The sequence below is a fragment of the Chiloscyllium plagiosum genome, chromosome 11 (assembly GCF_004010195.1).
Source record: "Chiloscyllium plagiosum isolate BGI_BamShark_2017 chromosome 11, ASM401019v2, whole genome shotgun sequence".
In the NCBI taxonomy this organism is placed as follows: Eukaryota; Metazoa; Chordata; class Chondrichthyes; order Orectolobiformes; family Hemiscylliidae; genus Chiloscyllium; species Chiloscyllium plagiosum.
The window spans coordinates 36,527,287-36,554,926 of NC_057720.1; the positions used below are offsets into that span (position 1 = coordinate 36,527,287).

At 40.2% G+C, this 27,640-nt stretch overlaps 1 protein-coding gene across 1 annotated transcript in view; it reads left to right on the forward strand.

The window, feature by feature from the left end:
- Positions 1–27,640, forward strand: part of LOC122554297 (myosin heavy chain, clone 203-like) — a 61,028-nt gene that overhangs the window by 22,860 nt on the left and 10,528 nt on the right. The window contains exons 5-11 of the mRNA XM_043699095.1: positions 21–102; positions 191–383; positions 1,172–1,239; positions 3,092–3,168; positions 13,905–14,005; positions 16,170–16,249; positions 18,993–19,154. Of these exons, the coding sequence (XP_043555030.1) occupies positions 21–102; positions 191–383; positions 1,172–1,239; positions 3,092–3,168; positions 13,905–14,005; positions 16,170–16,249; positions 18,993–19,154 (763 nt within the window). The remainder of the gene's footprint in view (positions 1–20; positions 103–190; positions 384–1,171; positions 1,240–3,091; positions 3,169–13,904; positions 14,006–16,169; positions 16,250–18,992; positions 19,155–27,640) is intronic.

A 27,640-nucleotide genomic window follows, 5' to 3' on the forward strand; every position in this document is an offset into this window, starting at 1 on the left:
CAATCTAATTCTGTCTTTAGACAATTGAATTTTTACAACAAGCTTTATTGAGAGTTGAAACAGAAAAGGTACAACAAACGCAAAAAATTCGATCATTAGAAGGTAAAGCTTTAAAAATTTCTTACTTTTAATCTTGTTTTTTTATAAAAATGCAATATGAATTCTAAATTACCAATTTTCTCTGATATAGAGGACATTCGACGATTACAGAGTAAAACTGAAGAAAGATGTTTGGATTTCCAATTGGAGAAGAAAATGGAGGAATGGCGGAGAGGGATGTCAAATGAAATTTACAGCTTGCGAGAGCAAGTACAACATGTGGATGGGAGATTTAGTCAAGGAAAAATCACAATTTCTAGTCTAATGCAAGAAGTGCAGCAAAGGTAGGAACTAATTAAGATAATCCTTATTGCTTTTTAGGTCTTGTGGTCCTGTATTAAAGTGTTTTTTTGTTTAGATTTCATGCTTTTATTTAAAGCCATTGATAGAACAATGAGGGTGATACCATGTGCCAAAAAAACCTCTAAAGTTAGTTTTTTAATAGTATTTTGAATTTTATTTCATAAGCACTGATTGGACAGGAAAAATCAGGTTTTGATCTATTTCTAAGGAAACTAATCATTGCTGCATTTCTATTCTCATTGCGGGCATGTAAATAATATTAAATATAGTGTTGTCACTTAGTGCACTTTTTTTATTATTTATTCATGGGTTGAGGATGTCACTGGTTAGCCCAGCATTTATTGTCCATCCCTAATTGCCCAGAGGGAAGTCAACCATATTGCTGTGGGTCTGGAGTCACATGTAGGCCAGACTAGGTAAGGATGGCAGTTTCCTTCCCTGAAGAACATTAGTGAATCAGGTGGGTTTTTCCCAACAATCGACAATGATTGTCATTAGACTCTTTATTCTATATTTTTGTTGAATTCAAATTCCACCATCTGTCACGGCAGGATTCGAACATGACCTGGGTCTCTGGATTACGAGTCCAGCGATAATGCCACTAGGCCATCACCTCCCCCTAATTGAATTAAACTTGAATTAAAGCTATTTTTCAAAAACTATACTAAAATCAAGGAGCCTACTCTAATTACTCTACCCCGATGACATGTGTTGACAATTCACAAATAATCCATTTGAAGCATATTTTAATCAAATGTTTCATTCACAGCAAAAAAGATCTGTGCGAAGAACATGACTCACTTCGAAGAGAGATTGATCATTTGAAGCACAAAATACGTAAGTGCATGCTTTAATGGATTGTTAAGTTTTGATGTCAGTAAACTAGGTTAGCTGCATTTTCAATTTTATTTTTTCTTCTTTTGACAAGAGTTGAATGGATCTGTTTGCCATAAATATTTAAGTATTTTAAGAGATATTTATATTTTCTTTCCATCTTCTTCAAATTTAATGAGATGGAGGTGCTGGTGTTGGATTGGGGTGGACAAAGTTAAAAATCACACAACACCAGGTTATAGTCCAACAGGTTTATGTGGAAGTATTAGCTTTCGGAGCACTGCTCCTTCTTCAGGTAGCTGTGGAGCAGGATCGTAAGACACAGAATTTATAACAAAAGCAAATTTATTGCAGTGTCATGCATGCAAGTGATATGATATATTGAGCAAACCTAGATTGCTGTTAAGTCTTTCATCTTTTATAATGGGTTGCCGGTTTTGGTTCATAAATATGTAAATCTCAGAGCTTCTTTCAAGTCACATTCTCAAGATAGCTTAATCTTTTTATAAAATCCCTATGCTATCTTGAGATATTATGCCTTACTACATACTTCACAATAATGATAGTTGAACCTTTTCTGTACATAGCATATTGAGGGGAATGTGCAATGTTGCAAAGAGCTCAGGGAGGATTATATACCAATGTCACACAGTTACCAAGTACATTGTTCATGATTTTGACCACTATGGTTTCAGTCCTATGGGTAGAAGAAAATTGAGACTGAATGGATTTGAATAGAAGTTATTGAAGAACTGAACTTTGGAAGCAGAAGCTATAAGTTGATTGACAGAGGGAGGATGGTTCAAATGTGGCTTTTTGAGGAGGATTTGTTGAAATTGTATGGAATGAGACTGGGCAATATGCAACAGAGGATGCCATTAAAATTGTCAGTGACCAGTAGGGCTAGGGAAGATATGAAGAAAGCATCAAGGAGGCAGCAAGTAGGTTTGAGAGAGAGAAATTCAATGTGGGTGGAGCAGATGATAGAGAAACTGCAAAAATTCACTTGAACTTGTACGAAAGTCAGGATTGGAAGGTATAAAGTCCATGAACTTCTTACACAATATTTGAAGTAAAAGTGGGAAAGGTTGAGAGGGGTATGGGGAAGCACTTTTCAATAAATGATTATAAAAGGAAGAAAAATTAATTTGCATTAATATAGCGTATTTCATGACCTAATTATATCCCAAAGCATCTTATAGCTTATGGAGTACTTTTTGAAGTGTCCTTGCTGATGTACAATCTTCAGTAAGCATATTAGGAGGAGTAGATTGTCAAATGGACAGCATAATAATGCTCGGCATCATCCAGATTTAGTAGTAAGCAATAAAAGCAATATTATAGGCTCCAAATAGAAGAATGTTGATAGGTGATTATACAGGTTCGTTAGGATGGTACCTGGTTTGAGAAGACAGAATTACAAGCAAAGATGTCGTTGTTTGCATTAGTGAAATGTAAATTATGTTCAAAGCATGACCACCTGGCGCATTAGGTTTAGACTGTTGAGACCACTTGCATTTTTACCATGGTCTCATTTCACCACTATTCAGTGTCAATAGATTTGTATGGTCCCATTAAGAAACTTAAGTCCTGGCTAATGATGTTATTGTGCAGTTTTTTTTTCATATGTGACATTTTAAAAACAAAATATTTCACCATGTACAGCCATTCTCTGGTGTTCCAGACACAGACACTTGATTTGACGTGATAGTAAGCTGTATTTTTAAAGAGAATCAGATTTTGATGATTTCTTTTTCTTAAATGCCATTTAGCTGGACATACTATGACATATTCTTTAATTCAGACTTCTATTAAGTATTATGAATTTATAATGAATTTGCACTGTATTTATTAGGGAGACAAGAGGATGAACTACTGAATCACATTTCTGATACAAGAGAACTTAAGCAATCACAGGAGAGAAGTAGTAAGGTAGATCTTTAATCTTAAGAATGTTTTCTGTGAAATGCTTTGTTTTGCACTTTATGTATGTTAATACTAGTCTTGCACAGGCATAAGTAGAACTCTTCACTTACAAGAACGAGATTTGGTTAAAGACTTTATAATGATGTATACAATTGTAATTCCATTAGGAATCGCTAACTTTTTTTTGTCTGAAGTAGAGATTGCAAATACTAAGAAAATAAAGTCACAAGATTGAATAATTTTGAGCAAGTCAAATTAACCTTTATAAAACTAAAGTAAAACAATCTAAAGTATATATACGGATATACTAAACAGCCTCAGATTACTCCTTTGACCATTTAAAGAGCAAAGACAGATCCTGACATTGTGGGTTCGAAAATCTCATTAAAACCCTGTTTTTTTTTGTTTGCAAGGCATTCCAGTTCTTTATTTTTCAAGATGGTGATTTTGAGAACACCCTCAAAAGCGATCCTTTCAAGGACTGTCACAATGACTGCGTATATCCTAGTAATTTAATTTCTTCTTGTGAATTTGCTTCCACAGATTTTCAAGGCTGTGCTCCAGCACCTACTCACCTGTACAATTCAGCTCTTCTATAGACAGTGAGTTTTGAGAAGATGTGTAGCTCAGGTTGATGTTCTGGATGTAAGTTTACTTGCTGAGTTTGAAGGTTCATTTTAAGATGTTTCGTCACCCTACTAGGTAACATCATCAGTGAGAGTCGGGGAAAGCACTGGTGTTAGTAACCCACTTTCAGTTGATGTGTTTAGGTTTCCTGGTGTCATTTCCTGTTCTTTTTCTCAGAGGGTGGTAAATTGGGTCCAAGTCAATGTGTTTGTTGAGAGTTCCACTTAAAATGCCAAACGTCTGGGAATTCTCGTGTGTCTGTTTGGCTTGTCCTAGGATGGATGTGTTGTCCCAGTGGTGTGCTTACTCATCTGAATGTAAGGATACTAGTGAGAGTGGGTCATATCTTTTTGTGGCTAATTCCACAAAATGTATCCTGGTGGCTAGTTTTCTGCCTGTTTGTCCAATATAGTGTTTGTTACAGTTCTTGCAAGGTATTTTGTAAATGACATTAGTTTTGCTTGTTGTCTGTATGGAGTCTTTCAAGTTCACTAGCTGCTGTTTTAGTGTGTTGGTGGGTTTGTGGGTGACCATGATGCCAAGAGGTCTGAGTAGTCTGGCAGTCATTTCCAAGATGTCTTTGATTTAGGGTTTCTTGGCACGTTTTGTATGCATGTTTTGGTTTATTGCTGAGAAATCGACAGACTGTGTTCATTGGGTACCTGTTCTCTTTGAATAAGCTGTATAAGTGATTTTCTTCTGTTCTTCATAGTTCCTCCGTGCTGCAGTGTGTTGTTGTTCATTTTAAATAATGTTGGGATGATTGCTTCTGTAGTTCAGTATTTGGTCCGTATGTGTTGTTTTCCTGTAGACACTAGTTTGAAGTTTCCCATTGGCTGTTCGCTCTACTGTGACATTTAAGAATAGCAGTTTCTTGTTGTATTCCTCCTCTTTAGTGAATTTTATGCCAGTAAGGGACTCCGTTTACCACCCTGTGAGAAAAAGAACTAGAAATGACACCACAGGAGATGACATCACCAACCCAAGAAAATCTAAACACACAAATGGAAAGCGGGTCACTAACACCAGTGTTTCACTGGAGGCTCACTGATGATGTTACCTAGTATGAGGAGACAAAATGTCTGAAAACACACTTTCCAGCTCAGCGAGCAAACTTAGATGCAGATCTTCTATGGACAGCTAGCTTCACTAAATTGATGCTACTCTTAGGGTTTCTGAGCTCTAATATTTCTCAGCAGTACCATGTAAATACTGTTTATGTACTTCTGTCACCCGCCTGTGAACTGCACTGAACTATCAATGGCTTTCGGGGACTGCTCCTGCCTTAATTGGCTGGAGTCTCATTTGGCGGTTGCCATGCTGCAGGGGTCGGTTTTGTTTTCCTCTATTACTCCTCCTGAGATTTCTCTCAGGGCTACTTTTCAGTTTAGAGGGGATACTTGTAGTTCTCATAACTTCTTTATTAGGTGATTCACTCATGCATTAACATTATCTGGTGTATTTTTGTTGACATATTTGATAATTGAACTCTCTTAGAATAAATCATGAGGGTCCTCAATCATCACTACTCTCTAAAACCTAGCCATAAAACGCAATCAAAGCATTAATTTCCAAGATACCTTTAATACTAACTTATGCCTGTTTTTTTTTAAATATAACTGATATTACTATTCACAAAGGCATCATCACAAGCATGGACTGGTGAGGCCACGGCTACATCATTGCTTGTTTGTCTCTAATGCAATCACTGCTGAGTAACTTGCACTATCCGAGATGCTTTGATTTGGTAACAAGTAAATACAAATATTTATGAAATAAACTAGGGGCAGCACGGTGGCACAGTGGTTAGCACTGCTGCCTCACAGCGCCAGAGACCCGGCTTCACTTCCTGCCTTAGGTAACTGTCTGTGTGGAGTTTGCACATTCTCCCCGTGTCTGCGTGGGTTTCCTCCGGGTGCTCCGGTTTCTTCCCACAATCCAAAGATTGTGCAGGTTAAGTGAATTGGCCATGCTAAATTGCCCGTAGTGTTAGGCGAAGGGCTAAATGTAGGAGAATGGTTCTGGGTGGGTTGCTTTTCAGAGAGTCGATGTGGACTTGTTGGGCCAAAAGGCCTGTTTCCACACTGTAAGTAATCTAATCAAATCTAATCTATTCAGATTAGTATTCTTTCTTTTCAAGTCCTCTTTCTACTCACTCATGCTCTCTCTCTTCCCCCCTCCCCGCTTCAGCTCATTTTCCCTCTCTTGCAGCTCCTATTTCCCTCTCTTGCAACCTCTGACCTCTCTCTTGCAGCCCCTCTCCCACTCTTTCAGACATCCTCCTACTCTCCCTTTTCAAATTGCCTCATTGCTTTCTTTTCCCTCCCTCTACAAACTCCCTCCCTTTGTTGGTGCGTCCTCTCCTGAAGCCCCTTTCACATTCTTTGCAGCTCTTCACTTTCTTTCCTCCAGCCACCCTGCACCCCCTCCCCCACCCCCGCCTCTTATTTGTAAATCCTTTCTCCCTTCCTTTGCAGCCCCTTTGAGAGCATTGGCAATTGTCCAGGATGCTAGTTCTCCTGTTTTTTTGCCACCAAGCTATTTCGAATTTAACGTATCTTTTTCAATCCAACATATTGAGTGACACTGATTAAGGTAATTCAACTTCCAGGACCAATTTGTTCCAAACCCCACTCAAATACGTGGTGCAGGATACCCATTAGCAGTCATCCTAAAAAAAGGTGCATAAGATCTGAAAAGAAACATGTACATTTAAATCATTCAAGGTCTTGTAGAATCATTACAGCATTGAAGGACTGCTCCTCGGATACTGCCTGAACTGCTGTGCTCTTCCAGCACCACTAATCCAGAACAGCACTGAAGGAGGCCATTCAACTGATTGTGTCCATTTTTCCCTTCCCATGGAGCAATTCATATATTCCCACTCCTTCACCCTTCTTCCATATCCCTGAACATTCCTCTTCTTTAGATATTTTGAATATTTAGAAGGTGTAAAAAGACTTATGGCACAGAAGACCAATCTGCCTGTCATGTCTGTGCCAAAATGAGCCATCCTAATTCTATGATAGAGCAATACGTCCATGTTCCTGAAGATTAAGGGACTTCAGCAGCATGTTTGGAGACCTTTCAAATAAGATGAGTCTTTCTGCCTCCACTACCCACTCAGGTAGTAAGTTCCAGACATCTATCAACTCTGGATAACTCTCCAATTCTTCTATCAGTCTGTTCACCCTAGTTGCTGACCCCTCTGTTAGGGAAATTATGACATTTTCATACATTCTATCCAGGACCCTCTCAAATTTGTACATTTCAACTGGATTCGTAGAAAGTCCAAATGGCTTTACGTGTGGGAAATCATGTCTCACAAACTTGATTGAGTTTTTTGAAGAAGTAACAAAGAAGATTGATGAGGGCAGAGCAGTAGATGTGATCTTTATGGACTTCAGTAAGGCGTTCAACAAGGTTCCCCATGGGAGACTGATTAGTAAGGTTAGATCTCATGGAATACAGGGAGATCTAGCCATTTGGATACAGAACTGGCTCAAAGGTGGAAGACAGAGGGTGGTGATGGAGGGTTGTTTTTCAGACTAGAGGCCTGTGACCAGTGGAATGCCACAAGGATCGATGCTGGGGCCTGCTCTGGTGCTGGCTGGACTCAATTTCTGATATTGCTAGAGAAGCTCAGCAGGTCTGGTAACATCTGAGAAGAGAAAACAGGGCTCATATTTTCATTCCAGTACCTTCTTCAGAACTGGACTGTTACTCACTGGATTAAAAATGTTAACTCTGCTTTCTCTCCAGAGCTGCTAAGTTTCGCCAGCAATTTCTATCTTTGTTTCAGATCTTCAGACTCACTTTCTACCTTGGGTCAGCTATCTCTGGCAGCAAGTTGATCTCCAGATCACTTTACATTTGGACCCTCAGGAAAGTTCACATCCTAGCAGCTTCAAAGTGTAAAGGACATCTGGAAACATTTCCCCCATCTACCGATGCCCACTTATGTCATGAAAATGCAGCCCTTATTGTTATTCAACTGTCTTCTTATCATATTCTCAAAAATCATTGGTGCTGCCAAGGAAAGCACCTTGATCCTCTGGTAGGACATCCTGTTCCAGAATGGACAGAACTCTTTCCTCCAATCAACTGATATCCAATGTTGCAGAATCACGGTCTGGCAGGATCTTGAGGTGTATAGTTAAAACCAGCAAAATGTAACTAAAATATTAATGTCTGTAAGCTATATTTGCTGAAACACAGCTGAAGACAACATATGCAATATTAAGCAATTAAAATAGATGGAGGCTGGTACAATTGCAACATTTAAGAGGCATTTGGATGGGTATATGAATACGAAGGGTTTGGAGGGATATGGGCCGGGTGCTGGCAGGTGGGACTAGATTGGTTGGGATATCTGGTTGGGATATCTGGTCGGCATGGACTGGTTGGACCGAAGGGTCTATTTCCATGCTGTACATCTCTATGACTATGACTAAATAACAGAGAGGATTGATGAGGGCAGAGTGATACATGTGATCTATGTGGACTTCAGTGAGGCATTCGACATGGTTCCCCATGGGAGACTGGTGAGCAAGGTTAGATCTCATGGAATACAGGGAGAACTTGCCATTTGGATACAGAACTGGCTAAAAGTAGAAGACAGAGGGCGTTGGTGGTGGTGGAGGGTTGTTTTTCAGATTGGAGCCCTATGACCGGTGGAGTTCCACAAGGATCAGTGCTGGGTCCACTACTTTTCATCATTTATATAAATGATTTGGATGTGATCATATGAGGCATAGTTAGTAAGTTTGCAGATGACACCAAAATTGGAGATGTAGTGGATAGCGAAGAAGGTTGACAACAGGATCTTGATCAGATCGGCCAATGGGCTGAGAAGTGGCAGATGGAGTTTAATTTAGATAAATGTGAGGTGCTGCATTTTGGGTCAGCAAATCTTAGCAGGACTTATAATGGTAAGGTCCTCGGGAGTGTTGCTGAACAAAGAGACCTTGGAGTGCAGGTTCATAGCTCCCTAAAAGTGGAGTCACAGGTAGATAGGATAGTGAAGAAGGTGTTTGGTATGCCTTCCTTTCTTGGTCAGAGCATTGAGTATAGGAGTTGGGAAGTCATGTTGCGGCTGTGCAGGACATTGGTTAGGCCAATGTTGGAATATTGCATGTAATCCTGGTCTCCTTTCTATCAGAAAGATGTTGTGAAACTTGAGAGGGTTCAGAAAAGATTTACAAGGATGTTGCCAGGATTGGAGGATCTGAGCTATAGGCTAGTGCTATTTTCCCTGAAGCGTCGGAGGCTGAGGGGCGACCTTATCGAGGATTATAAAACCATGAGGGGCATGGATAAGATAAATAGTCAAAGACTTTTCCCTGGGGTGGGGGAGTCCAGAACTAGAGGGCATAGGTTTAGGGTGAGAGGGGAAAGATATGAAAGAGACCTAAGGAGCAATTTTTTCATGCAGAGGAATGTATGGAATGAGCTGCCAGAGGAAGTGGTGGAGGATTGTACAAAACATTTTAAAGACATCTGGATGGGTATATGAATAGGATGGGTTTGGAAGGATATGGGCCAAGTGCTGGCAGGTGAGACTAGATTGGGTTGGGATATCTGGTCGGCATGGACAAGTTGGACGAAAGGATCTGTTTCCGTGCTGTACATCTCTATGACAACATGAATCCCCCTGATTGGACCAGAGTAACAGACCCAATCAGGGAGCCCTTGCTAACATATAAAAGAGGATGAATGTTTCTTACAGAAAGCAGCTATTTCAGTTAGCATTGTAAAAGAATCTGGCCCAAGTCTGAGCAGGCAAAATTGTTTCTGAGAGATTCACCTAGTTTGGCTCAACATTTTTCAAATTGAAAATGGCTGCCCGAGTGAAATCCGAACTAAATACCCTGAAATCTTCCTGGAAAGTCTAAGGACTATCAGAGGAGCCAAAGCCACATTACATGTTGAGATTAGAGTGGTGCTAGAAAAGCACAGGAGATCAGGCAGCATCTGAGGAGCAGGAAAATTGACCTTTTGGGTAAAAGCCCTTTGATTTTCCTGCTTAACTAATCTAATCTTGACTCTGATCTCTAGCATCGGCGGTCCTCACTTTCGCCACATTACATATTGACCAGGAAGCAATTCCATGATTCTACAAGGCCCACCCTGTGTAATTTGACTTACAGGCAAAAGGAGAAGCAGAAATCAGAAAGCTGGAAAGTGAAAGAATCATAGACTAGTCCAATTTACAGAATGGTCAGCACCAGCTGTAGTGATATTTGAAGCCTGATTGGTCGGTTTGCCTTAACTCTTCACTTCTGGTATTTGATTTGATTTATTGTTGTCAAATGTACTGAGGTACAGTGGAAGTATTGTTTTACATGCTCGACAGACAGATCATGGAATACAAAATGCATCAGGTCGCAGAATAGAGTGTTACAGCTGCAGAAAGGGTGCAGAGAGAGATCAACGTTAACATTTAAGAGATCCATGCAAAAGTCTGAAAACAACAACAGAGAAGCTATTCTTGAATCTCCTTGTATGTGTATTTTTAATGTTTTTAAGGCAGAGAGACATTTTTGAACAGTAAAAGGTCAGGTATGCCTCAGATTGAGTCTACAGGATTCTTAAGGGGGAGGAAGAGCAGTCAGAAGTCTTGGTACGCATCAGTACCAATGATATAGGTAAGGAAAGGAAGGAGGACCTGAAAAGAGAATATAAGGAGTTAGGTTGGAAGCTAGAAGGCAGGATGAGCAGAGTAGTAATTTCAGAGTTAAAGATCACACAACATCAGGTTATAGTCCAACAGGTTTATTTGGAAGCACTAACTTTCGGAGCTGCTCTTTCATCAACCACCTGATGAAGGAGCAATGCTCCGAAAGCTACTGCTTCCAAATAAACCACTTTATTGGGAATTTTGTACAGCCACCCCAACAGCAACAGAGCCACTGAGGAGCAGATTGGGAGACAGATTTTGGAAATGTGCAGAAGTAACAGGATTGTTATTATAGGTGACTTCAACTTCCCGAATATTGGTGGAATCTCCTTAATTCAAATAGTTCAGCTAGAGTAGTTCTTGTCAGGTGTGTCCAGGAAGTGTTCCTGACTCAATATGTAGATAGGCCGACTAGAGGGGAGGCCATATTGGACTTGATGCTTCGCAATGAACCATGCCAGGTGTTGGTGTTTTGGTGATGGTGATCACAACTCCCTGACCTTTACTATGCGCACGGAGAGGGATAGGAGCAGATTGTATGGGAAAGGGGAGGCGAAGTTACAATGCTATTAGGCAGGATCTGGGACTGTTAAATTGGGAACAGATGTTCTCAGCGAAATGTACGACAGAAATGTGAAGGCTGTTTAGGAAGCACTCACTGATAGTACTGGACAGGTTTGTCCCACTGAGGCAAGGAAGGGATGGTAGATTGAAAGAATCTTGGCTGACCAGGGATGTGGAGCATCTAGTCAAGTGAAAGAAGCAAGTTTACTTAAAGTTGCGGAGGCAAGGATCAGACAGGGCTTTCGAGTGTTACTCGATAGCCAGGAAAGAACTGAAGATTGGACTTAGGAGAGCTAGAAGGGGCATGAGAAAGCTTTAGTGAGTAGGATTATGGAAAGCCTAAGGCATTCTACATTTGTAAGGAACAAGAGGATGGCCAGAGTGAGGGTAGGGTTGATAAGGGATAGTGGATGGAACTTGTGCCTGGAATCGGAGGAAGTAGGGGAGGCCCTTAATGAATACTTTGCTTCAATATTCACTACTGAGAAGTACCCTGACGTTGCTGAGGTCAGTGTGAAACAGACTGGTTGATGTTAGCAAGGAGGAAGTGCTGAAAAGTTTGAAATCCATAAGGATAGATGAGACCCCTAGGCCAGAAGGGATATACCTTAGCTTACTACAGGGAGCGAGGGAAGAGATTGCTTCACCTTTGGTGATCATGTGTCCTCATTGTCAACTGGAGTAGTGCCAAATGATTGGAAGGTGGCAAATGTTTTTCCCTTGTTCAAGAAAGGGAACAGGATTTAACCCTGGGAATTACAGGCCAGTCAGTTTTACATCACTGGTGGGCAAAGTATTGGAGAGGATTCTAAATGATTTATGATTACTTGTAAAATCATAGTTTGATTAGAGATAGTCAGCATAGCTTGGTGAGGGGCAGGTCATGCCTCACAAACATTATTGAGCTTTTTGAGGATGTGACAAAGCACGTTGATGAAGATAGAGCAGTGGATGTGGTGTACATGGATTTTAGCAAGGCGTTTGATAAGGTTCACCATGGTAAGGAGGCATGGGATACATTGAAATCTGGCTATCTGGATACAGAATTGGCTAGTGATGGTAGATGTAAAATATTCAACCCAGTTCGATGATCAGTGGTGTTCTGCAGGGATTGGTTCTTTATGATATTTATATATGACTTGTATGAGGAAGTGGAAGGGTGGGTTGGTAAGTTTGCCGATGACATGAAGGTTGATGGAGTTGTGGATAGTGTGGAGGGCTGTCGTAGATTGCAATGGGATATTGACGGGATGCATAACTGGGCTCATAAGTAGCAGATGGCATTCAACCTGGAAAAGTGTGAAGGTTGGATTTGAATGCAGAATACAGGGTTCAAGGTAATATTCTTGGCAGTGTAGGGGAACAGAGGGATCTTGGGGTCCACATCCATAGATCCCTCAAAGTTGCCACCCAAATTGATAGGGTTGTGAAGAAGGCGTATGGTATGTTGGCTTTCATTAACAGAGGGATTGAGTTTAAGAACTGAGGTTATGCTGCAGCTCTATGGAGCCCTGGTTAGACCACATTTCGAATATTGTGTTCAGTTCTGGTCACTTCATTATAGGAAAGATGTGAAAGCGTTAGAGAGGGTGCAGAGTAGATTTATCAGGATGCTGCCTGGACTAGAGGGCATGTCTTATGAAGAGTGGTTGAGGGAGCTAGGGCTTTTCTCATTGGAGCGAAGAAGGATGAGTGGTGACTTGATAGAGGTGTACAAGATGTTGAGAGGCATAGATAGAGTAAATAGTTAAGAGACTTCTTTTCCATGGCAGAAATGGCTAACACAAGGGGGCATAATTTTAAGGTAATTGGAGGAAGGTTGAGGGGAGATGCCAGCAGTAGGTTCTTTATAGAGAGTGGTGGTAGAGGCAGATATATTAGAGACATTTAAGTGACTCTTTGTTAGGCACATGGAATATAGTATAATGAAGGGTGTGTAGGTTAGTCTGATCTTAAAGTAGGATAAAAGGCCAGCACAACATAGAGGCTGAAGGGCCTGTTCTGTCCTGTACTGTACTTTGCTATGTTCTATCACACTTCTTAGCACCAACTCTAACTGTAATGTATTTCATTATAATGTTATGTTGGTTTTTTATTTAAAATATAATGGGGACCAAAGCCTGTTGTGTTAAGATAAATATGTTTTGGAGCAGTTCTGATGAAGGATCAGCAGACTTGAAATGTGAACTCTGTTTTCTTCCCTAATATCTACCAGACCTGCTAAGTTCTCCAGAAATTTGTTTTTACTGCAGAATGTACATAGTTACAAATAAACAAAATTCACTGGTAATATCTGCAAACAAAGAAATTAGCATTACATGCCAATGACCTCGAGCAAGTTCATCCACCTGAAACACATAACCCTGCTTTTCTCTACATAGGTACAGCCTGACCTACGATTTCAATTTTTTTTTGTGTTTAATTAGGTTTTCAGTATGTACAGAGTTTTGCTTTTGGTAATATAGAAAAGAAATTGGAAGCTTAATTGTTTTTATTCAGTATTTCTTAATGTTGGAGAACTGTGCTCAATGTTGATTACAATGATTACTATTGAAATAAAGTTGTGCTTACTTACGTCATTTTTTTGCCAAACCTTGTGAAAACTAAAATCTTATTCCATTGCTGAGAACGTGCACTATTGCAGCTGCTGTCATTTAGACAAGGGTGAAGCCCTGTTTAGAATTTTCAGATCTTGTGGCATAACTCAGAGCAGGGAGTTCTGGGATGTCTTGGCCAATACAAACTGCTTGATGCAATACCTTTATTATGACGGTGAATATATTTTCAAAAAGAAGTGTTCTTTTGGCTGTTTAAAAAAATATACTTTGGGATGTCTTCAGGTTGTGAAAAATGTCATTTTTTTTCCTCATAGATTCTGAGAGAATTGATGAGTAAGTATCAATTGCAACTTTTGGATTCTAACAAGTCAGTTCATGAACGAGAGTATACTGAACAAGAGCTTACACACATCAGGTGAGTAAATATTATAACTAACATATAAAGCTCTGAAGCTTTGCTGAATGTTGCATTGTTAAACTTTGCAGATAGATTTGATAAGTGACCAAGATCTTTATGCACATTTCTACAAAAGTATAAGTTTTGTTCTTGGCTCCTACTGTCTGTGATTCCAGCCTCTATGATACATCACTGGTTTGGAAAAAAAAATCCTCACTTGCAACTTTATAGGTGAAATACTCTGTGATCTTAAAGCTAAGTGACTACACATGATGACAGAATGGCAGAGTCATAGTGATGTACAGCGCAGAAACAGACCCTTTGGTCCAACTCATCCATGCCAAACAGATATTCTAACCTAGTCTAGTCCCATCGGTCAGCATTTGGCCTATATCCTTCTAAACCTTTCCTATTCACGTACCCATCCAGATGCCTTTTAAATGTTGAAATTGTACCAGCCTCCACCACTTCCTCGGGCAGCTCATTCCATACACACACCACCTTTTGCATGAAAAAGTTGCCCCTTAGATCCCTTTTTAAATTTTTCCCCTCTCACACTATACCTATGCCCTCTCAATCTGGACTCCCTCCATTCAGAGAAAAGACCTTTTCTATATTTACCCTATCCATGCCCCTCATAAACCTCTCAGCCTCCAATGCTCCAGGGAAAACAGACCCAGCCCATTCAGCCTCTCCCTATAGCTCCAGCCTTGGCAACATCCTTGTAAATCTTTCCTGAACCCTTTCAAGTTTTACAACATCCTTCCTATATCAGGGAGACCAGAATTGCACAGTGTTCCAAAAGTGGCCTAACTACTGTCCCTTTCAGCCACAACAAGACCTCCCAATTCCTGTACTCAGTGCTCAGACCAATAAAGCAAAGCATATCAAACGCCACCTTCACTATCCTATCTACCTGCAACTCTATTTTCAAGGAACTATGAATCTGCACTCCAAGGTCTCTTGTTCAACAAAACTCCCCAGGACCTTACCATTAAGTGCACAAGTCCTGCCGTGATTTGCCTTTCCAAAATGCAGCACCTCACATTTATCTAAAAATCCACCTGCTTCTTCTCAGCCCATTGGCCCATCTGATCAAATTCCCATTGTACTCTGACATAACCTTCTTTGCTGTCCACAACACCTCCAATTTTGGTATCATCTGCAATCTTACTAACCATACCTCCTATATTCACATCCAAATATTTTATATAAAATACAAAAAGCGGTGCACCCAGCACTGATCTTTGTGGCACACTGCAGTTGCAGGCCTCCAGTCTGAAAAGGAACCCTCCACTTCCTCCCTGTGTTTTCTACCTCAAGCTAATTCTATATCTAAGTAGCTAGTCCCCCCTCTATGCCATGTGATGTATTCTTGCTAACCAGTCTACTATGGAGGAACCTTGTCAAATGCCTTACTGTAGTCCATATAGATGACATCCACTGCTCTGCCCTCAAATCCTTTGTTACTTCTTCAAAGAAAATCCTCAGTTAAAGAAACCCAATTTCTCTCACACAAAGGTATGTTGACTATCCCTAAGCAATCCTTGCCTTTCCAAATACATGTAAATCCTGTCCCTCCGGATTTCCTCCAACAACTTGCCCACCACCAATGTCAGGCTCACAGGTCTATAGTTTTCAGGCTTTTCCTTACCACCTTTATTAAATAAATGTGGGTATTGTTAGCAAGGCATGCACTTCTTGCACATTCCTACTTGTCCTTAAGAAGGTGCTGGATTTTAGATTCCTTTTTAAATCATGTGGTGATTACATTGTGTAAGGAATTTTGGGATTTTGATCCAGCAATGAAGGAAAGATATTATGTCCAAGTAGGGTAGTATGTGATTTGGACATGATAACATTCCCATGTACAGTCTGATCTAGTTGATAAGGCGTGAAGAAGAAAGTGGTCTTGAATTGCTACAGAGTAGCCTGGAGCTAGTGCAGCCCTTGAACCATATGGCCTTCTAGGATGCAGTGTTATTCAGAGACTGGAACTTGAGCAGATTTATCATAAATTAAGATTAATATACAGTATTTTCATCGCAGTCACTTCTATCTATACAAAAGTTTCTGTAATAGCTGTAGGACAGTCACTGAAGAGATAAATCTGAATGAAGTGTTTACTGCAGCTACATTAATACTTAATTTATTGTTAATTCTGAGGTAAAATTCTTTGTAGATCCACAGTTGCAGGCTTGAAGGAACAACTGAGAAACATCAATCTAGCTGATAACCAGACAAGTACACCATCAAAGCCAGGTAAGTGCATAAATACCTACTTAACATTACAACTATCCGCTCCCTTGATTGTAACTGTTCAAGAGAGTTCTTATTAACCCTCTCAAGTACTGTCCTCTTTCCTTTTTAAAATCCTGTCACCAACTGTGACCTGGAATACATTAACCCTTCAAATATCCTTGAGCATGTGGTCAGATTAAAATCCTCAAGCATGTGGTCATATTAAAATCCTCATTGGATAGATTTAAAATGGACCTCAAGACCAATTATTCTATACTTCCCTCCATCACTAAAATGACATTAACCACATCCACCATCTCTATGACTAACTTGAGACTGTGTTGTAATGAAGCTCAGACTGTTAATACATGAAAAAATTCAAAACACCTGAAATAAATTATATTAGAAAAATAATTTTGAGATAATGTAAAACTTTTATTATTAAAATAATGTAAACACCAGCTTTATACTATAATTTGTCAAGACTTTCATCCAAGAAATTTGTAGAGTAGGAGCCCTTTTGAGTCTGCTCCTCAATGCAAAATGATTATTGCTGATTATTCAACTCGGTGCTCTGTTCTCCCTTTCTCTACATATCCTTTGATCCCTTTAGCCCTAAAAGTTATAACTAACTCCTTGAAAACATGTAATGTTTTGACATCAACTATAGCAGAGAATTCCACAGGCTCACCACTCTCTGGTTGAAAAAATGTCTCATCTTAATGCTAAATAGTTTCCTTAGACTGTGATCTTTGATTCTGTAATCCCTGGTTATAAAGAATACCCTTCTTGTATTTGCTTGTTTGGTACTGTTAAAATGTTGTACACTTCTACAAGATTTTGACAATCTTCTAAAATTGTGAATGTAGTCCGAACCAATTCAATCTCTCTTCATATGTCAGGAATCAGTCTGGTAAATCTTCATTGCACTCCCTTCATTGCCAGAATATCCTTCATTGGAGACCAAACTGCACACAGTACTCTAGATGTGGTCTCACCAAAGCCCAGGCAATTGCAGCAATACATCGCTGCCCTGTAAACTAGCCCATGGCTACGAAGACCAACATACCATTTGTCTTCATCACTGGCTGTTGCACCTGCATGTTTATTTCAGCAACTGGTATACAAGGACATCCAGGTTGTTATACCTCGCTTTTTCCCAATCTGTTGCCATTCGATTGATTTTCCTTTCTGTTTTTGCCAAATTGAAATTGACAGTTCATTCACCTTTGACTGAAATTAAGTACACCATAGTTCTCTGGAATTCATTTTGAATTCTCTTCAGTTCCAGTTATTCTCAGATGTTAAGTTTCATGGGAATCCTTAGCATTTAAAACCTAATAGTCTACATGCTCTTTATTCTGGCTTTAAGCAGACACATTGCTTCTTCCAAATCTGTCCTTGCAGCTGCTAATAGATTTGTCTTTTGCTCCCTCCCTACCTCTGCCTGTTCCTTTTGAAAATCAAGACCGAAAAAAATTCAACATAATGGGTACCCACCTTGTACAGCTTAACGCTATAGCCACAAGGCAAACAAGGGATGTTCTCAAATAGAAATGCATGTCAATTACCTTTTTTATTTCTAATGGAACCCTTTGATTCTATGAACCATGTGAATAATGTACATGTGTAATAGAGTTAAATGACTCTCTCCTGACTTGCTTCAGTTAGAAAACCCTTTGTACAAGAGCTGATTTTTATTATCTTTGATCTGTAAACCACAAGTAATTTAAGTCTTAGAAATTACTGCAGACTTCCTGTTCAAATAAAAGCTCATATGGGTCATCCACTGTTTTATTGTTGTCACTTCTAACTGGGACCATATTAAATAAACAGAGTAACCTTGGAATTGTAATTACTGCAAATTCAATTCCTGGTAGTTACTTTCCAAAACACTAATTTTGAAATCAGATTCGCAATACTGTGGCACATCCTCATCCTTTAACCAATCTTTAGCCTTTGACACGTTGGCTATGCCATCTCCTCTTGATAAAATGAAATGTTCAGTGATTAGAGGAAAATAATTTCACTCTGGCCTTTGGGGTGGCTCCATTAGTGAAGCTTTAAGGATCTTCCAAAACAAACATCATTTGTACACCGTGAAACATAAAGTACGGGTAAATCTTTATACAGTCATAATAAAAGGAGATAATTTAAATCTCTAAGGTGATTTTCCCTTAGAAATCCACCATTACAGTTCTGTACTTCCACGAACTAACTTACAGCAGACATGCTATATGGAGTGTTATTGTATAAGACTATAGAAAGTTGGTTAAATGCAAGAACACAGCAAACAATTTGTTTTCTTGTTGATATTGTAGCATTATCTTTGCTTTGAGGAATAATGTGAAGCAGTATAGATATTCAAGTACTTGGATGGCACAGTAGCTCAGTGGTTAGCACTGCTACCTCACAGCACCAGGAATCTGGGTTGATTCCAGCCTCAGGCAACACATTCTCCCCATGTCAGTGTGGATTTTCTCCGGTTGCTCTGGTTTCCTCCCTCAACCCAAAGTTGTGCAGGTTAGGTGAATTGGCCATGCTAAATTTCCCATAATGTTCAGAGATGTGTAGGTTAGGTTCATTAGTTAGGGGTAAAAATAGGGTAATAAGGTAGGGGAACAGGTCTGGGTGGGTTACTCTTGGAGGGTCGGACGGACTTGTTGGGTCAAATGGCTATTTCACACTTAAGGATTTTCTGATACTCAGAAGTTGATTTTCAATTTACCAAGATATACCATTATCTTGCTATTCTTTGTTTCAGATGCAAGAAAACAGTACCAAGAGAACCACCAATCCATGACCCAGTCGCTAAATGAAGATTCTGACTCCAATCTAAGTTGTACTCTTAGTTTGGTAGACATTAGCTCAGATGATGACATTTCATCATTGCAAGATCTTGATTTAGATCCTCCTCATAAAAAAGGTAAAATCTGGAAATTAGTTTGTTGGAAATGTTGGCTGAACAATCCAGTAGCTATAATCGCAAAACAGTAAATTGAGCTTTTGATTCCAGTCACATTCCTTTCAATGAGCATCACAGAGATGGGAGCAAAGTGGAGGTGTAATCAGATGGAGGTCTTGAAGATTATCAAAAGGTTTGTTAGCGTAAGTGGAGGAAAAATATATACTTGTCGGCAAAGTCAGAAATTTGGTCTGAAAAAGAGGATGGAGGACAGGAAAAATTTCAGGCTGTAACAGCTGCACCTTTTTTGAGGTATTTTAGGGGGGAGGTGATTTCCTCTAATTCCAGGAGCAGCATTGTTTTGGAACTTTTGGGAAAAATAAAGTCAAAACAACAGCAGTTTTAAAAGGGACAACAAACAAAGGAAGCACATGGTGAGGTCAGTGTGCAGGAGAGAGAGAAAGAGAAAGAAAGAAACTGACACTGCCTTTGCTGTTTAAATTCATGTATCACTGGACATTGGAGTGCATCTGGGAAAATTAACAAACAGTGAATTTCACAACTGATCTTGGAGGAGTTGGGCGAAGTTCACAGCACAGAATCAGATAAGTTAATTGTTTTAAGTGAACTACAGAAAGTCTGCAGTAGTGAGTAGAGTGGGTTCTTTCTTGATATGTTTTTGGAGATATGTCTCTTGATTAAACTTAAAATATAAGCCATAACTATTAATTTAACCTGGGGCAGTGTTTGTAGAGGAATATGACAGTGATATTTTCTGGGTCTATAGATTTTAAAGGAGCAAAAATGGCGTTTAGTAGAGTGATGTGTGCTTCTTGTCAGATGTGGAGTTTAAAGAGAGTTTAAGGGTTACTGTGGATTATATCTGCCATAAATACTGTTGGTTGCGAATCTTATCAGATCGAATGGATCGGTTAGAGTTAGAAGCAATGAGGAATTTGCAACAGCAACAGTATGTGATGGATGGCAGTTATAGAAAAGGGGGAAAGTCTCAGATACAGTCATATAGACGGGATAACTCCAGGAAAGGTAAGAGAGGCAGGCAGGTAATGCAGGAATCTTTTGTGGCTATACCCATTTCAAACAGGTATGCTGTTTTGGAAAATGTAGGGGGTGATGGATTCTCAGGGGAGCGTAGCACGAACTGCCAAGTTTCTGGTATTGAGACTGGCTCTAATGCACCGAGGGGTATGTCGGGTTCCAAGAGATCAGTTGTGTTAGGGGATTCTCTAGTCCGAAGTACTGACAGACGTTTCTGTGGCCAGCAGTGAGAAAACAGAATGGTGTGTTGCTTCCCTGGTGCCAGGATCAAGGATGTCTCAGAGAGGGTGTAGAATTTTCTCACGGGGGAGAGGGGCCAGCAAGAGGTCATTGTCCACATTAGAACCAATGACATAGGAAGGGAAAAGGTTGAGATTCTGAAGGGAAAATACAAAGAGTTAGGCAGGAATTTAAAAAGAGGTCCTTGAGAGTAGTAATATCTGGATTACTCCCAGTGCTATGAGCTAGTGAGGGCAGGAATGGGAGGATAGAGCAGATGACTGCATGTTTGAGGAGCTGGTGTATGGGAGAAGGATTCACATTTTTGGATCATTGGAATCTCTTTTGGGATAGAAGTGACCTGTACAAGAAGGATGGATTGCACCTAAATTGGAAGGGGACTAATATACTGGCAGGGAAATTTGCTAGAACTGCTTGGGAGTATTTAAACTAGTAAGGTGGGGGAGGTGAGACCCAGGATATAGTGAGGAAAGAGATCAATCTGAGACTGGTACAGTTGAGAACAGAAGTGAATCAAACGGGCAGGCAGGGACAAGGTAGGACTAATAAATTAAACTGCATTTATTTCAGTGCAAGGGGCCTAACAGGTAAGGCAGGTGAACTCAGGGCATGGTTAGGAACATGGGACTGGGATATCATAGCAATTACAGAAACATGGCTCAGGGATGGGTAGGACTGGCAGCTTACCCACCTCCATTGTGATACTACCACTGCTACAAAGAGCCCTCAGAGGGTGCTTACATTTTATTTTCCTCATCAACCTTTTCAGAGATATTATACACTTCTGGAGCAGATGGGACTTGAACCCAAGCCTCCTTGCCTAGAGGTAGGGACACCACCACTACACCACAAGTGTGTCGTATAGGGTGCTTAAACTTATGTAATGAGAGCTTTTAAAGGTTGTGAAATGGATACAAATGCTACAGGAAGGATAGAAAGGGAGGCAAGAGAGGAGGGGGAGTGGCATTTTTGATAAGGGACAGCAATACAGCTGTGCTGAGGGAGGATATTCCTAGAAATACATCCAGGGAAATTATTTGGATGGAACTGAGAAATAAGAAAGGGATGATCACCTTATTGGGCAAGTTGTTGGAGGGAATTCTAAGGGACAGGATGTACATGTATTTGCAAAGGCAAGGACTGATTAGGGATAGTCAACATGGATTTGTGCGGGGGATAGCATGTCTCACAAACATGATTGAGTTTTTTGAAGAAGTAACAAAAAGAGGATTTATGAGGGCAGAGTGGTAGATGTGATCTATATGGACTTCAGTAAGGCGTTCAACAAGGTTCCCTATGGGAGTCTGATTAGCAAGATTAGATCTCATGGAATACACAGTGAGAACTAGCCATTTGGGCGGCACGGTGGCACAGTGGTTAGCACTGCTGCCTCACAGCGCCAGAGACCCGGGTTCAATTCCCGATTCAGGCAACTCACTGTGTGGAGTTTGCACATTCTCCCCGTGTCTGCGTGGGTTTCCTCCGGGTGCTCCGGTTTCCTCCCACAGTCCAAAGATGTGTAGGTCAGGTGAATTGGCCATGCTAAATTGCCCGTAGTGTTAGGTAAGGGGTAAATGTAAATGTAGGGATTGGGGTATGGATGGGTTGCGCTTTGGCGGGTCGGTGTGGACATGGTGGGCCGAAGGGCCTGTTTCCACACTGTAATGTAATCTAATCTAATCTAAAACTGGCTCAAAGGTAGAAGACAGAGCAGGTGGTGGAGGGTTGTTTTCAGACCGGAGGCATGTGACTAGTGGAGTGCCACATGGATAGGTGCTGGGTCCTCGACTTTTTGTCATTTACATAAATGATTTGGATGAGAGCATAAGAGGTACAGTTAGTAAGTTTGCAGATGACACCAAAATTGGAGGTGTAGTGGACAGCAAAGAAGGTTACCCCACATTACAAAAGGATCTTGACCAGATGGGCCAATGGACTGAGAAATGGCAGATGGAGTTGAATTCAGATAAATGCGAGGCACTGCATTTTGGAAAAGCAAATCTTAGCAGGACTTTACCATTAAAGTTTTAAGTCCTAGGGAGTGTTGCTCAACAGAGAGACCTTGGAGTGCAGGTTCATAGCTCCTTGAAAGTGGAGTCGCAGGTAGATAAGATAGTAAAGGCGGCATTTGGTATGCTTTCCTTTATTCGTTAGAATATTGAGTATAGGAGTTGGGAGATCATGTTGCGGCTGTGCAGGACATTGGTTCGGCCACTGTTGGAATATTACGTGCAATTCTGGTCTCCTTCCTCTCGGAAAGATGTTGTGAAATTTGAAAGGGTTCAGAAAAGATTTACAAGGATATTGTCAGGGTTGGAGGATTTGAGCTATGGGGAGAGGCTGAACAGGCAGGGGCTGTTTTCCCTGGAGCATCAGAAGCTGAGGGGTGACCTTATAGAGGTTTACAAAATTATGAGGGGCCTGGATAGGATAAATAGGCAAGTCTTTTCCCTGGGGCTGGGGAGTCCAGAACTAGAGGGCATAGGTTTAGGATGAGAGGGGAAAGAAATAAAAGGGACCTAAAGGGCAACGTTTTCATACAGAGGGCAGTACGTGTACAGAATAAGTTGCCAGAGGAAGTGGTGGAGGCTCGTACAATTGCAACATTTAAGAGGCTTTTGGGATGGGTATATGAATGAGGAGGGTTGGAGGGATATGGGTAGGGTGCTGGCAAGTGAGACTAGATTGGGTTGGGATATCTGGTCGGCGTGGACGGAAGGGTCTGTTTCGATGCTGTACATCTGTGACTCTAAATGTAACCAGGATTTCAAGAGAAACATCTTTATCCAGAGGGTACTGAAAAGATATTTTTAAATAGTCTGATCAAATGTGTGGCTGCAAGAGTCTGTGTATTCTTAGGTTTGTTATTTTCCTAAATCAACTTGTTCAGAGATGTCATTATACACTATTGGGGCAAATGGAACTTGAACTGGAGCCTCCTGGGTCAAAAGCAGCTACACTACCATTTCTCTACAACATAATCTAGTTAGGAGGAGATGGCTGTTATACACCTCAGAAGCAAGTGGAACTTGAAACCGAATCTCATAACTCAGAGTCAGGGACACTAACACTGCACCAAAAAAGCCCCTTAAATCAGGAAACAGTTCTCCAATGTGACAAGCAATTAGTGCAAATGTTTGTCTGGTTTTGAGCCAGGCCCTTTGGGTCTGTAAAGTGAATGCAGTAACCACTACACTACAGAAAAAGGACCGGATGGGGCTTAGAGATATTTTCTAATCAACCTGTTAAGAAATGTTACCCACCTCCATTGTGATACTACCACTGCTACGAAGAGCCCTCAGAGAGTGCTTACATTTTATTTTCCTCATCAACTTTTTCAGAGATATTATACACTTCTGGAGCAGATAGGACTTGAACCCAAGCCTCCTTGCCTAGAGGTAGGGACACCACCACTACACCACAAGTGTGTCGTATAGGGTGCTCAAACTTATGTAATGAGAGCTTTTAAAGGTTGTGAAAGGCAACCTCGCTGTTATGGTGCTGCTGTTTCTTTAGACCTCTGGATTAGGTGAGACCTGGGCTGCCTCAGAGGCAGGGACAATACTACTGCATGACAAGAGCCTGAGTTTGTTCAAATTCTACCTAGAAGTGTTCTCTCACAATTGAGAACCTTCCCACCAGCAAAATCAGACTTGTTTTTTGCTTTAAAACTACTATCCATTGCCAGTAAAAACATCCATGTTGCCAATTCACTATTTACAAGCGAAGCCTGTTATGCACAATGCAAACCAAAGGTGAGGGGGGAGTCTAGGATTCTTGGTCCATTTTTCTAATAAACCTGTTTAGAGATGTTATTACACATCTCTGGACCAGGTGGGGCTTGAACCCAGGCCTTCTGGCTCAAAGGTAGGGACACTACATTGCACCACAAAAGCCCTTCAAGACACTTTAAGGATCCACCAAGATATGAACTTAGATTGCTGCATTCAAAGTCCAGAGTACTAATAGTTCCATTCTGGTTCCATAATGGGAAAATCATCTTATAGGACAGGTAACCCCAATAGCATAAGTCCACCTCAGTAGAAACTAGATAATTGTGAGAAAGGAGTACCACCCTGATGGGCTTAACAAAAGTGTGGGAGGAGGCTCATGCAGAACATAAACACCAGTTTAGATGTTTTCCAAATAGCATAGTAAATTCAGTGCAGTGAACAGAATATTTTATGGGCCATCGCTGTATCAGTCTGAGGAGAGTCAGGAGAAGACAAGATACCAATAGAGGCTGTAGAAATTATCAAGAGCATGGAAAACCTTTGTCCCTGCCCCATGCTTAATAGAAGTAGGGCACTTTTTTTCTGTTTTAAAATGGAATAAGCAATTACAGTTTAAGCTGCATGAACAAATCATTGTTTTTAGTAAAACAAAACGCAGATGCTGGAGATCTGAACCAAAAACCGATGGCAAAATTCAGCAGGTCCTAGCTGCTTGTAAGTCTGATAAAGAATCACCGGACTAAAACGTTAACACTGATTTCTTCCCACAGATGCTGCTAGAAGTGGAGTTTCATAAGCAAATTCTGTTTTTTTTGGTTACTTCAAGGTTTATATTCTGCAAAATAATAACTTTTCATATTATATTGCAGAATATATGCAGAGCTTAAATTCATCCATCAAGTTGTCAGGAGAAAAATATTAGCAGGGATTCTGCCCTCTTAAAATATATATGCAAATGAAACAATGTTTTCTCCTTCCAAAAAAAAATCAAATTACTCAGGCAGCCATTTAGTCTATCATGTCTGTGCCTGCAGTTTCAAAGAATGAACCATTTTGAGATTGACTACTCAGAATATATTTTTGATATCCAAGGATTAGAATATCATACATTAACATTCCTCTTCCACAACGTTCCTTTTAAAGTGTACTTCTCCACTCTTCCCTTCTGCAGTTTTCCTTTGCCTCTCTGAAACTTCCATCCACAGAAGATTGTGCATCGGTATCATAATCATGGCACTTAAATTCACACTTTTCATCCTGTTTGGTTTTGTTCCAAATTTTTACCAGGGCAGCTGAGAGTAATTAAATAGATATCCTATAACAACATGCAGTTATATATAGTGCCTTTAAATGTAATAAAATAATCAAAAGGCACTTCAGAATTATAATCTTGTGTGGTGTTGTATAGTATAATGTATCCTTGCACCTGGAGTGAGGTTCTGCTTCACTCGCACCTGCTCCAAAAGGTATGTAATAACATCTCTGAACAGGTTGATTAGAAAAATACAGGTTAAATAAATAAAGCAAAACAACACTAAGCCACAATAAGGAGATTTTAGGGAAGATGACCAAAACAAAGAGCAGGAGGAAGTTATAGTTGAGAAAGCAATTCAGGAAGGCAACTCCATAATTTAAGATTTGGACATTTGAAGGCATGACCATAAATCAAATGATTAAAGGTGGGGATGCTGAAGAGCCCAGAGTTAATACATGGTTGAGACTGGAGGTGGTGATTTCAAGAGACGGGAGACAATAGACTGTGGAGGGATTTGAAAATCAACACCAATTTTAAGATTAACTGGGGGCACATGAAGCCAACACACAGGGGTAGTGTGGGAATAGGACTTGGTGTGAGTTTTGGATGACTTCAGTTGAAGAGGATAGAACACAAGAGGCTGACCAGACGTGTCAAATAATATCTAGAGAATGATAGCATGGATAAGAACTTCAGCAGAATAATTGTTGTGCAGGTAGAAATCGGTTGTCACTAACCATGTGGATATATGGTTGAAAGCTCATCTCTGGTTTACAGGTAGGTTCAGCATCAGGTTGACAGTAATAGGGTCGAGGTACAGGAGTATAGTTTATAGTAGGGGCCAAACTCAGTGGCTTCAGTCTTCTCAGTAATTACATGGGAGAAGTTTCAAGCTGTTAGGCCAACAACTTGATAAATTAACAGTTGAATTGTTCAAAGAAGCTTGGCTATGCAGAAATGAGAAAAAGGAATCATAAATGGTGATGCATTATCACAATTAAGTAGACTTGGCTGGTCACTCTGGCAGTATTTCCTGGCTGGATGGAAATAGAGGTATGGGGGAATGTGATGTGATCAACTGTCATTTTTAGTGTGACAAGTGGCAATCTGAGACTGGTCAGTTATTTGAAAGACCTCCTATAACTTGGGTACACATTTAGGGGGCAAAGATATATTCATCAATTTTAGGGATGGAAAGCATGTTGAAGATGGGTAAATAACTTGCAAGCATGAGGTTTAAAGTGTTTGAGGGTTAATGACTGCAGATTTAAAAGAACAGTAAAGAGGACAAAACCCAAAGAGAGAGAGAACAGTTACATGTCAACTAATATAAAGCTTTAACATGAAGCTGGAATGTGTGTAGTTTAGTAAGTTTTCAAATGTTGAGGTGATGCAGCTAACAGTCAGAATTGTACATATTTTAACACAAAGTAGATCCAAGGTATTATACAAAATTAAAACTTCACACAAATTTATTAGTTCTACCATTTAACATCTTTTGAACCACAAAGGTATTTGCCCATTGTTAAATTCAACTTTGATTAAATATATGCAACAATTTAATCAAAGGCCTGTGGACTGAAGCCTGCACTGCCCACCTCTATTTAACTTCTGTTGTAAATATTTTTATTGAAAAGAATTAATTTTTTTTTACAAAATAGTTTGTCCACTTTAAATTTTATATTGGCGTTGTCATTATATTGTAAAAAAAACTAACTACTAATCTATTCTATAAACTACCAAAACACAAAATAAGGTATAAGAAATAAAACTTATTGACAACGAAAAAAAAAAGGATAAATAAATAAATATGCATTTAAAATAAAATTACATCGTCACTCTTTAAGAAGGGTAGTAAGGAGAAGCCAGGGAACTATAGACCAGCGAACCTGACGTCGGTGGTGGGCAAGTTGTTGGAGGGAATCCTGAGGGACAGGATGTACATGTATTTGGAAAGCCAAGGACTGATTAGGGATAGTCAACATGGCTTTGTGCGTGGGAAATCATGTCTCACAAACTTGATTGAGGTTTTTGAAGAATTAACAAAGAGGATTGATGAAGGCAGAGCGGTAGATGTGATCTATATGGACTTCAGTAAGGCATTCGACAAGGTTCCCCATGGGAGATTCGTTAGCAAGGTTGCATCTCACGGAATAAAGGGTAAACTAGCCATTTGGATACAGAACTGGCTCAAAGGTAGAAGACAGAGGGTGGTGGTG